We start from the raw sequence: 12,039 nt of genomic DNA, 5'->3' as shown, positions 1-12,039 counted from the left end.
CAAATATCTTCTACCATCTCCTACAAGGAAGACTGGATTGTGGCATGCTTCTGCACAAGACCAAGCTAGGATGGGACAGCTTTTGGTCACTCTCTTTCCCTGTCTACTTAACAGCTCCCTAAGGTAGGATTTTATGCAACTGACTGTGAGAGGCAGGAAGGTGGTCTCCAATTCTATACCAGCTTAAGGAGGAATACTTGTAATTGCTGATGCCACCAGCTAAAGGGAACAATGCCTGGCATTCTTTAGGGCTATCTTCACCCAGCAATTACTCTGTACACAGTTGCATGAAAACTGACCAGTGCATTGGAATGACTCTCGTACTGTCAGACAAGCGTGAGTGTTTGTTACAGAGTCACACACAAAAAAAATCTACATTCAAGCATTTATCTTCATTTTTCTTGGCTTATTCAAACAGCCAACATGATGAAAGGAATGTCAACGGACAACAGAATTTCTTAACGATGACAACACACAAGTCAAAAGTTTCTGTAACTTGGGAACAGAATAAAATGTTTTTATTTTTTCTTTCATGTGTTTTAAGAAACATGAAACAAATTCTAAAAGTCTTCCATGTTTGGTCTAGCCATTTATGTTTCAAAACACTGGGGGTACCATAAGAGTCACTTCTAAAATTAAGAGTCTATACTTAGCAAGACATTTTTTTAAAACCCTCAGTGTTTTGGGTTTTTTTTGTCTTATGGTACTTCCAGAGAGGCACAAAGATGAAAACAGAACAAAACAGGAAATAATTTTACGACAAAAGAGAGAGGAAAAACTGCTCATGGTTAAGTGCCACATTTGTTATGAGAGTTCAACCGCTTCAACACACTTTTTTTCTAATCTTAAGTCATAATTTTATTCAAAGCTGAGCATAGTGACATAGCTAACTCAAAGATTTTCAAAATGTAGTGTTCTTACCTGTTTTGGCTGTTCTATGATTTGAAGATAGGGTCCATCTGCTAACATAAAAGAAAAAAAAGTAAAAATAAAATATTTATTTCTATTACTATCACAGGTAAGTTGAAGGAGTAAAACTGATGTCCTCGAATGTTTTGAGACAAAATTTTTGAACGCACCTAAGCATCTTCAGAACTTCAATTTTAAAAAATAATTTGATCACCTGGTAGTGTGTAATTTCAAATGTTTTGTAAGACCAGTGGAGTAAGAAGGGAAGGATTAACACAGAAAAGTTAATTTTACCTCAGAGCGCCTAAATGGGCAATTCTGATCACTCAGTTAAAACTCTCAAGGGTGAGTAATAAGGATCCTTCCCTTGCCACTGACAAGCAGTCTGGCCTCCTGAGCTAAGGTTAACTTTTGTATTTAAACCCCTTGGGCTCTAAAGACTATATTCACAAGCTTTTGGCTCTAGGGCTTTCTACTGAATAGGTTCTTTTGAAGGTCTAGAGACAGCCAATGGGAAGCTCTGAGGTATGGGAATATAGGAGGAATTTAAGCTGTCTCAACATGCCCTAACAGTCATAACTGCTTTAAAAAAACACCCTGTAATTGAGGAGACTAAACAATTTACATTATTTTAATAATTTCAGATACACTTTAAAATATACTGTTCTGCTGTGCCTCTAAAAACACTGAACACACTATTTGACTAGAGATGCAGACTCCATAATGAGATCCATCTTTGAGCATGATGCCAATACACAGGATTATGTTCTACTAAAATTCTATTTGTGTCTTTCAAAGAAGGCTTCCTTAAACAACTTTTAGTCTTGCACCACTCCCTCAACAGTGACTAACTTCCATATCATAAACCCCATTCCAAATTCACCAGTTTAACTAGCCTTTGAGCAGGCCCTAAATCCAATGAAAACTCTGTGCCACCCGAGTTAAGAATCTGTCACCTAATCAAAGCTTAGTTCCAACTCTGCTCGTTTAGATTATTTACATTGAGAAGGAAAGCTCCCTCAGTGGATGGCTGTGAAATACCTACTAAAACACAAGGCAGTCCTGGGTCTGAAAATGTCAGTTCTGAGAGGCATGATTTCTTATCTACCTCTTGCTAAGCAGAGAACAAGATTCAGATTTCAATGCTAAAAACTCAATTGTTACCAAAGCAGTTCCCAAATGACGGCTTCGCTGTGAATACTTACACAATATTTTGGCAGCTACATTCCTGTTGGAATTACGTATCATCTCTTATACTCTATTAAAGGTATTAAAGCTAAGGAATCAAGCGAGTTCACTGGGACACATGAAACCTTCAAAGCAGACAAGCCACAGCTATGTGGCAGAGCCTGCAAGCATGTAAAACACATCGTGCCCTGCCAACCTGCAGGTATGACCTGCCTTGGCACAACTGCACCATCTGCAAGTGCCACACCACCCAGCTACCTCGACTAGGTAGTACTTGGCTTCGGCACAGAACTACATACTTGCATCAACTTTCACTTGCTAATAGGTCTGATGTACACTGATGATTAAAAATGGCAGAGGATTCATTACTTTATAGTTTGTAGGATGACTACACGCATCCTTCTCAGCTCCTCAATACAACTTCACTTTAATAAAACAAGACCTTTGTGCCTTTACTCAGCACAGGTCTTAACTGAACAGGGTTCTCTCAAAAGGGAAATTTTGATAAATATGCTAATAGATGAAACTAGTATTTTGCTGTTGAAGTTGGCTGACTCAGCGACTGAATTATCTTCAAGCCAAAGTTATATTGCACATCAGTCACAGCAATTTCACATATAAAGTTCATTTATTTCCCAAGTCCAACACTCTTCCTGTGAAAAAGTAAACACTGCTACAATTAAAATCTTGAAGTCATGCGAAACAGTGTCCCCGAGATCATGTACACATCAACTTACATTAGAAAGCATGAAAAACAGTTCGGACTTCAGAAACTTTAACAGACATAGAACAATATTGAGCTTTGGTGTGGTTTTATTTTTCAGTTTTTGTCTGTAATACAGAGTCAAGATGAGGCGAGTTGGGTTTAAGCATTACGTCAGCACTTAAATTTAAGATTTTTGTTCACAGACCTCTAACCCGACTCATGCTTTAGGCACCTAACATTTTATATTTTAATGATCCAGAGGCCTTGTATATCTTCTGGGCACTGGCAGAAACAACGTACCTAAAATACAACTGCGTAGTTCCAACTTCCAGTGAAGCCTCTAGGGCAGGATCTGCCAATGAATTTTCTTTGGCTGTTCTCCCCTTAGGAATTCATTTTCAAGGCATATACACTGGGTTAATATAGGCACAAAATACCATTGCTTTCTCTTAAACATTAGCCAGAAAAGGAAGTTCTCTTTTATTCAACAGCTAAGTGGCTCCAGCAGTCCCCCAGGATGCAGCAGGTTCCAACTTTTCCTCAGCATAAGGAAATTCAAACTCCCCAAAGAGGGACATACACTATATTGGCATATTGGAAAGCTCAAGGGGAACACTTTCTACTGCTGAAATGTTTTACCTTGCATGGCCCTTGAGAAAATGAAAGAAAATGGAAAACTTAGGACTGTGATTCTTATGCCCCCTTGGGAAAAAAGTTTATATAAAGCATACAAATATACTAATACAAAAAAAACGCTCACATACTAATACTCTGAAAGTGCAAAAATGGTGTAGTGTAAATGTACAAAGGCAAATTACATGCCTGCTATGATTAATCCAGATTACATAAATCATGTACTAATGTATTTTAACATAAAAATTTGCAAAAAATTTGGAGTTTGTGACTAAACGTTTTCTTTTTTACAATGACTAAGTAATTCTCTAGTATAGCATCTGAAACAGATCCAAGTAACAGTACAGAGAAGGCACTCTAATGCAAGTCTATTTAAAAACAAAGCAGCAACATTCAAGGTAACTTCCAAGCACAAATGGTGTCTTATTTTGACTATAAAAAGGATTTTTACTTAGTGAAAGGTCTCATACAGTTGTCTTCACTAAACTCTGAATATTCAGAAGTACATTAGACAGACAGCCTAACATTGGTTATGTGCGGTTCCTTCTTTCTCTCTCTCTCATCCTTTCTCATGGGGAATAGAAAAGATGTTTAGTGTTTTGCACCAGGAAGTTTTTAATCCGTTTCTATTAGTAGGCATGTCTGGTCTAAGCAGACAGCAGGAACCTGAAGATGCACACCTTGCAAAAGGAACTAATAATGATGAGATTTGTGACAATCTTTTATACCTCTGTGCTAGGCTGGAAAATTGCTTGCTTCAAGTTCTTGTTTAATGAGCAACCTCCTTTTAAGTGTTAAACAACCACAAGAAGGAATGCTACTTAATGCATAGCATAAATTCTGCTTTTGCCCTGCAGAGAGGCTCAAGCAGCATAGAATCATGGAGCTGGCCTCTACACTGGCATGAGTCTCACGGTTGCCAAGAGCCAAGTTTTGACATGAGCACTCCTCATTGATTTCCATGGCACTGCTGCAGTCAGGAGGGCTGAAAACTGCAACTAAGACATGCAGTCCTCCAGCCTGGAAGGGGTTTGCTGCAGCGTGTCATATCCTGGCTATGCTTCAGTGCTTCCTTTTCTGTCTTCTTGCCTCAGTTGCCACAGACCTACTCGCATCCCACTGCCTCCTCTCCAGCCTGAGTCATAGTCCCACTTCCCCACGTCTTCTTCAACGGCTACATTTCTTTACTTTCCTTCCTGCCTGAGTCAGAGCCCTCCTGCATCTTGACACTCCCACCACTTAACATTCTTTCTTCCACTTGACAGGCATCACCCTGCACGCACACTTCCCAAAGGAGCACTCATCTTAGGCTTCCCCTTGGTTCCTTCTTCCCACCACAGCAAAGTCAAGAACAAAAGGGCCTGTGAGGTTGGTGGGATATCCCTGCAAGCCTGGCAGCCTGGACTGGTGGGGTCCTTTATCTAACGATTTACCTTGTACCATTCAATTTAATCTGCAACCAGCTGTGGTCAAGTCCCTCTCTCACCTCCTCTCTGTTAGTGGGTCCCCCAAAGCAGGCATCTCACTCTTGTAACTGTGTGCTGGTTTGTTTTGTGGACATGGATGAAAATAGTCATAGCCTCGAGGTTTTGATTGTAAAATCTAACACCATCCCTCTTGTGTCCATCCTGACAGTGGCACCTTGCGCCTAAAAGCTCAGACTCTAGATCTAGAGTCATATCCTTCCTGAAGGCCCATCATAGCATTTGTATGTCCTTCCCCTCAGGGGTTCACCCGCACAGGAACACTCCCCTGTATCTTGACTCTGCAGTGTATCATGTGAGCATGATGCTCACAGCAAACAGCACACAGGCTTTGCTTAACCTGACTCTTCCCTCTGTTCACTTTTATAAATACAAGCACAGAAGACCTAGAAAAAACACCAGAAGCAGTATGCATGTCTGCTCATGCTTCTGAAGATTAGGGCCACTGCTATGGGACAGGGAAAATGAACACTCAACCAATTTTTGGTGATGGTCAAGTGTCCTTGAATCTCTTCCTAAAATCATCTCTCTGATAAAAAATGAAATTAAGATTTTTGTAAGTGTTTTCTTTTTCCCTCTATGCCCATTTCACCTCAACAGCACGCATCACAGAGGGTTGGCAGAGGAGGTTAAAGAAATAACAGAAAACTGTAACTCTAGCAGCCTCCAGGCAATACTGTTCAGCTGCTGATGGCCCTGCTTCAACTTTACAGGTTTAGCCTGACTGCAAGAAAAAAACCCAACACCTCAATGCCAACAGCTAGTTGGACCAGAGCCCCTAAAAAACAAACCAATACCAGTTCCCAAAACCATCACGAACTGGCACACAGATTGCTACATTACGCGGCTGTAGATGGCCTTGTATAATCAAGAGGAAGTAAGAAACACCCAAAATTATAAAACATTTTGCTCAGAGTTCTACCCAATTCCATGACTAATTCTTACTTAAAACTGACATACAGGAGATAAAAAAAGAAGCGAGCAAAGACACCAACAAATATATTGAGAAAATCCTTGCCCCAACATCTCAAAGGTTTTCTACTATTACTGTAAATATTAACAACACAGCAGAACATCTATCATCAGGAAGTCCCCAAATTCCCCAGGTATTTGTTGATTCACTACCCTGGCGTGATATGGCAATCCACAGTTATATATTAAACCTGCCTGCCAATGTAGTAAATCTGACATTGTGCATTCATAAACGTACAGGTTGGAAGATGCAGGCACCACACCAAATCATGAGCAACAATGTCTTTGGTTTTCCTGTTTAAATTATCCAACTGTTCTAGAGAAAAGTTCTTTTTAGAACACTTACTTTGCCCCCTTCATATCTCAGCTGGGAGAACTTCTGGAAAATCTCGCAAGAATTTTAAACTGACCTTGCTGCTTCTAAAGAAATTATTAATTCCTGCTTTGAAACAATTAAAGCATAATATACAAATTATTGTATTACGTTATAGCTGAAGAGTTAGTCCGCAGTAATGATGCATCCTGCTTTCAAGCAGGAGAGGAACCAAGCATTATAGCGATACTACCCAAGAAACAAAACCACTATGGCATCATCAGATGGCATTGAAATGATCAACTTTTTCTAAAACTTAATAATAAGTTCTTGTTTGTGATACCTGAAATCCATGATCCTTTATCAAATCCTGTTTTGTACACAGGGAACTTGCCACCTATAATGCAGCAGTCAACAAGAGCAGTGCCATTTAAAAAAAAGGTCTTTTCTAACCAATTTTGCAAATTAAGGATAGAGCACGAGTTTTCTGTGACTTCAGAACTCAGTGAATTCTTGACTTCCCCAACACAATTTTAAACACAGCTGTTTTCTAGTTTAGACAGGACATATATAAAACGGATTTTCAGATATCTATCTGAATAATTTGTATGGAATGAGTCTTCTACAAGGAGTACAGAATAAGCTAAAAAGTTATGTGTAAGAGAGATCATCACAGGGAAATCAAAATTCCAACAACCTTATTTGTTCCACAGAAACTCTGAGAACAGTGAAAAAAACCCTTGGTATAAAATGGACAAGCCCTTTAATCCTAAACAGATGAATATTACTGAAAATTTTATCCGTCTTGATAAAAAAAACACTGCAAACAAATGATTGCAACATCAATTTGTTGGATGTTTGTTCATATTTGTCAAGAGCTTTGCTCATCAGAACATTTTATCTTGAAACAAAATTATCTGTACCATATGTATTTCTTCATCCTTCCTCACTACTATTCAATCAAGAAACCTGAAATATGGTTTAAATCAGAAAACACTCAAACAGTAAGCACGCCTTAATTTTTATTTTTAAATCATCATTTATTGTTACTTTAGGGTAGAACTTTACCTATGAAGTAAAAAGTTAATTGCTTATTTAATTTTACCCTTCAAACCTTCACTGCTGCCAAGTGTATAAAATATTTCAAACAAAAGCGATTTGCATTTTCAACAAAAGAAAGCAATCTGCAATACGGAAGATACCAACTACATCCTGATACAATAGCAGGAGGTTGTCATGTTAAAAGACATTAATAGCTTATTGGAGATATATTATTTGAGATATATAGGCTTATATACATTTTTATTTTCTTTCTCCTTTCATATCAGCTATTCTAGTAAACTAAGCAGGTGAAACAGATTTTTCCAAATTCAAGCAAGAAGTAACACTTACAAAAAAATTTCACAAGCAAAACCAAGCCAAGGTTCATCAAGCAGCTAATACTGGCTGAGATATAACACACTGCTATTTGATATTCCTGTGCTGGAACCATACTGGAAGAAGTGCATATCAGACTTTCGCAGAATACTATTTGCTTATTTTCAGTGGTTGGTTGCAAAATTTTATTCTGAGCTTTCAAACTAGTGTTATTATTCAGGAAATTGTCAGGTTCTTTTAATACCAGACTGTTGCTTTACAGGAAACAGAGAAGTCACCAAGAAGGAAAAACAGATTTGAATGATACAGGAAGTTGAATATACTCTGTATTTTATTAGTGAAAAACAAGCACCTTAAGAGTTATTACAACTGAAACACCATTCAGAAGAAAAAAAAGTACATGTTGCACCCTGAAAACTGGCAGTACAAACATGTAGGTCATTGCAGATGCAAATTTAGAAAAAAATACAAAATAATCTATAAAAACACGTCACTCAAAGCTCTTCGGTCACTCAAACCATTTAACTAACAGAGACTTTCAGTTTCTGTACACGCCCAAAGAAAATGAGATTTGCCTCACTGTTTTAAGTTTCACGGGGGTAAGAAAGAGATGCGTAAGGGGGTCATAAAAAGTCTAGTTGGCAACTTTGGGATCCAGTATTATGAAATACAAGAGTGTAAACCAAAAAGCCTCTGAAAAGAACTTCACAAAAAAACAAACTGGAAGAAATAGGAGGACAATAGCACAATCAAAGAGCAACAGTTCTTACCTGTTCGTAGTGGTAAGTCTGAAGTGATGTAATTTGTATTATTGAATAACGCATTCATTCCCATGAACTGATCCATTGTAAACATCTGTATTGAAAGAAAATACACTCTTCATTACTACATATATACGTAATTTCATAAAGCATCTATAAGCAGAGAATCTCAAAGTTCTCTGCAAATATTGAGACTGCTAACATCCCAGTGCAGTACGTAAATGTTTTATATCTCTTTTATTTTTGCTGGCAGCAGCAGTGCAAGCAAATCTGATCGTAATGACCAAGTTTCAGCAGTATCATGAGACTGCACTGAGCTCAGCACAGTTTCTAAGCACACATTTTGCCTATATGCACTAACAATTATACATTTGAAATTGCTTAGATGGTCAGTTCTGAAAATCTGACCCTAGATGCCTTGCCCAAAGCCTTGCTGGGAACCTATGAGTTTTCATTTGCACTCCTGTGATTAAACCTCACCAGACTACATTCTTTATTTAATATGTTTATAAGCTCTAATGCGAGAAAACAGTATACCCAGGTTAAAGTTTAATTTTTTTTTAACACACTGACATGTCTTAACTCACTGTAATTATTGTTAGATATATTTATATCTTCTTCCAAAGTGGAGCAAGCATAAAGGATTATATAATTTATTTTTTGAAATTAAGGCAAGCAGAAATAATCTGTTCTTCACTCAAACTTTTCACTTGAGTGCAAGTCTCATAATTCAAATAAATCACAAAATGACCTAATGAAATCCGGAAGAGCTTCTGAAGAACTAGGCCTACTGATCTGTATGAGTGAAGGAACACTTTAGTCATCAACGTTAATGCAAATTTCACCAAAAAATCTTACAAATTGGCCTTTTAAGGTATAAGGGGCTTTATTTGCAGATAAAGTCCAATGTCTACGAGAGAAGAAATTTCAGGGCATAAAAATGAGTATTTTTTCAATTGCTTCTTTGGCCTAGCATTCCTTTTCACTCAGCTATTTCTCCAGCAGCAAGGCAATTTACAGGTCACATAGAAGATACCTTTGAGAAAAAATAACCCTAGATTTCCCCAAACCTGATTTCTGCCAATAGCTGGAATGCATTTATATCTGTGTTGTCAAGTCTAGGAAATAACCGGACAATATGAGAGGAAGCCAAAACAGAGAGCTAGGAGACAATACCGGGATATTGAAAATACACAAATCCACTTACCTGGGGATCGGACATAATATAGGAATCTTCTCCTGCCATTTTAAGTCCTGAAACACAAAAAACATCATCAGAACACTCTTTTGTTTTTAAATGTGTATCAATAGAGAAACTTGAAAAATGTTAGAGTTCTAAGTCCTAACTCTGACTCTTCTTATTTTAATCATAATGTTAATGATTCCTAAAACACCCTTAAAATTCCTCAGTATTTGCAAACAGCAGGCTACAGTTAGGATTTTCCATTGTCTGCTCCCAAGCAACTACTATAAAAATTACAATCAAAGTCTTTAAGTAAAAATTTATTAAAATCTGCAATCCATTTGTTTCTGGCTTTGCTCTGACTATTCTGCCATTAGAGTTTAGGCACAATTAATTATCATAGTTTAGCAAAAACAGGACTCCGCATTTTTATACAATAAAAAGACTTCTGAACATTCATGTATGCCTGATGGTTTTCTTGGGAAGTTATCACTAAATGCAAGATAAAGATGCCTTAGAAAGAACATCCAATACTTTTTCTTTAAGTAAAAACAGTCAAGCATTGACTAATTTTGGACACCTTTATTCCCAGAGGTCCACAAGTGCTTTGCACCCACAACAGCTGAGTGCTGACAATGGCAGTTACGGATGTACAAACTACCAACCCGGATCTCTCACTGTCTACATGTAAATACTGGACACTGGGAAAGTTTAGCCTGGCTTAGTTTTCTTTGGGCCAGTAGCAAGTCAACAGGTCTATTCTTTAAAAAAATTACAATTTCACTTACGTTAATCTTACTAAAAAAGGCTCTCCAAGAGAATATCTGAAAATAACTAGTGAATATTTCAAGACAGTCATGTCTGCATGAAAGCAGACATTCTAAATAAGGTTAATAGCTAACAGAAGATAGAGACATGTCACCAGCCCTCGTGTTCCACCACACTGACCATGAACAATGTTTTCCAGCAAAGCAAAGTGAACTGCAAAAACCTCCTGCCCTATGAAAAAGTGAGAAGTGATCAGTAAACCAGCAGAGGAAAACTGAATCACCATCTACATTCTACAGGAACTAGAAAGGAAAATATCAAAAAGAAATTGCAATACTTGGGTACTTCGATTTGATGGAGGCGCAACTCAGCTTGTTAACAAGCTCCAAAGACAACATATAGCCACCCATCCCACACAAGCAGAAAATGAAAGAAAATTTTAAGTGGAGAAATAGGAGACACTTCCACCTGATTTACCAGAAAAAGAAGTCCCTGAGGATAAAATTATTCATAACATAGAAAATACAAGAACTCATCTGTTTGTAATTTAATTTTCAAGAGAAAAATTTAATGGGTAATATTATTTGTAGTATTTGAGCACATATCAAATAACTGCTCATAAGTTTTCAGCCGAAAAAGAATAACAGATGTAACAGGCAGCCACAGAAACCCATGCTGTACTTCATCGCCTAATACATCAGGATTTCGGCTATATAAAAAATACTAGTCAATCACATTATCTCCCAGGCACATTCTCCAAACCATTCTGTTGTTATTACCAACCTTTAAGGAAAAAGTCAACATACAAGGCATAACAAAACCTTCAGCATACAACAAACTTTAGTAGATGTTTTTATTTGACATTCCATTCCTCAGAAAGAATATAAACCCCACCACCAATTGACAAGTTATTGACATCACTGAAATAACTGTAATTTAGTTTTTGGCAAACAGTTAAAGTTGTAGATATTACAGAAAACAATCCGAAGACTTCAATGGCCAACAGATTTTAGGAAGCGTCAGAAAATACCCACCCTGCTGATGCAGCCTGATCACAGAACTGTGAGTGCAAATGCCAGACTTCTTCTGCACAAACAGAATAAAAACTGGTTCTAAAAGTCTTGGTTTGTGAGCTCTCCTATTTAATCACTTACTATTTCATGAGTCACGTATTGCAAAACTGTGTTCCAAAATACCTAAAGTACCCAAAAAAACACAGTAAGTATGCTTGTTCAGAATAAAAAGTTCTGAGGAGCTAATATGACTAGGATCTGCCCACTTGCCTGTTTGCTAAATGTATACTTAACGCAAAACTTCCAAACAAAGCATCTCACAGCTTCTTCTGTAAGCCTAATAGGATAAATTTAACAGCATGTTCTATTGTCTTTGTCCTGTTCTGGTTTCTCAGACTGCATTACACTCACTCCAGCAGAACTCCCTAGGAGAAGGGCAGTTCTCACACCTGCTCCACTTGCTGGTCACAGTTACAATTCTACAGTCACATTTGCAGTTCTACAATACACGACTTCAACGAAGTGGAAAAATACCACAGAGGCAGAATTTCTGAAAACTTTTCATTTAAGGTACTTTGATATAAAATTTAGACTCCACACAGAAATAAAACCTATGTCTATCTGAATCAGTCCTTCAATCTCACCTGATCAAAATGCTCATTTCTGGCTTTTTGGCTGATGCAATGAACAATGTCATGAGAGCAAACAGCAGCTATTAAAGATAAACATACT

At 37.6% G+C, this 12,039-nt stretch overlaps 1 protein-coding gene across 2 annotated transcripts in view; it reads right to left on the bottom strand.

The window, feature by feature from the left end:
• Positions 1 to 12,039, bottom strand: part of NFKB1 (nuclear factor kappa B subunit 1) — a 56,426-nt gene that overhangs the window by 33,657 nt on the left and 10,730 nt on the right. Inside the window, exons 2-4 of one of the 2 annotated variants that reach the window (XM_082051931.1) lie at positions 9,551 to 9,597; positions 8,353 to 8,437; positions 922 to 959 (exon numbers count right to left, since the gene is read on the bottom strand). In XM_082051931.1, coding sequence (XP_081908057.1) covers positions 922 to 959; positions 8,353 to 8,437; positions 9,551 to 9,589 — 162 coding nt within the window. In that variant the 5' untranslated portion in view covers positions 9,590 to 9,597. Of the gene's footprint in view, positions 1 to 921; positions 963 to 8,352; positions 8,438 to 9,550; positions 9,598 to 12,039 lie in introns of both variants that reach the window. The other variant, XM_082051930.1, reaches the window with a different exon arrangement.

Source organism: Streptopelia decaocto (genome assembly GCF_964273445.1).
Source record: "Streptopelia decaocto genome assembly, chromosome: 4".
Taxonomy (NCBI): domain Eukaryota; kingdom Metazoa; phylum Chordata; class Aves; order Columbiformes; family Columbidae; genus Streptopelia; species Streptopelia decaocto.
Note: the sequence above shows the minus strand (reverse complement) of the source record. Positions and strands in the feature narration are given on the sequence as shown.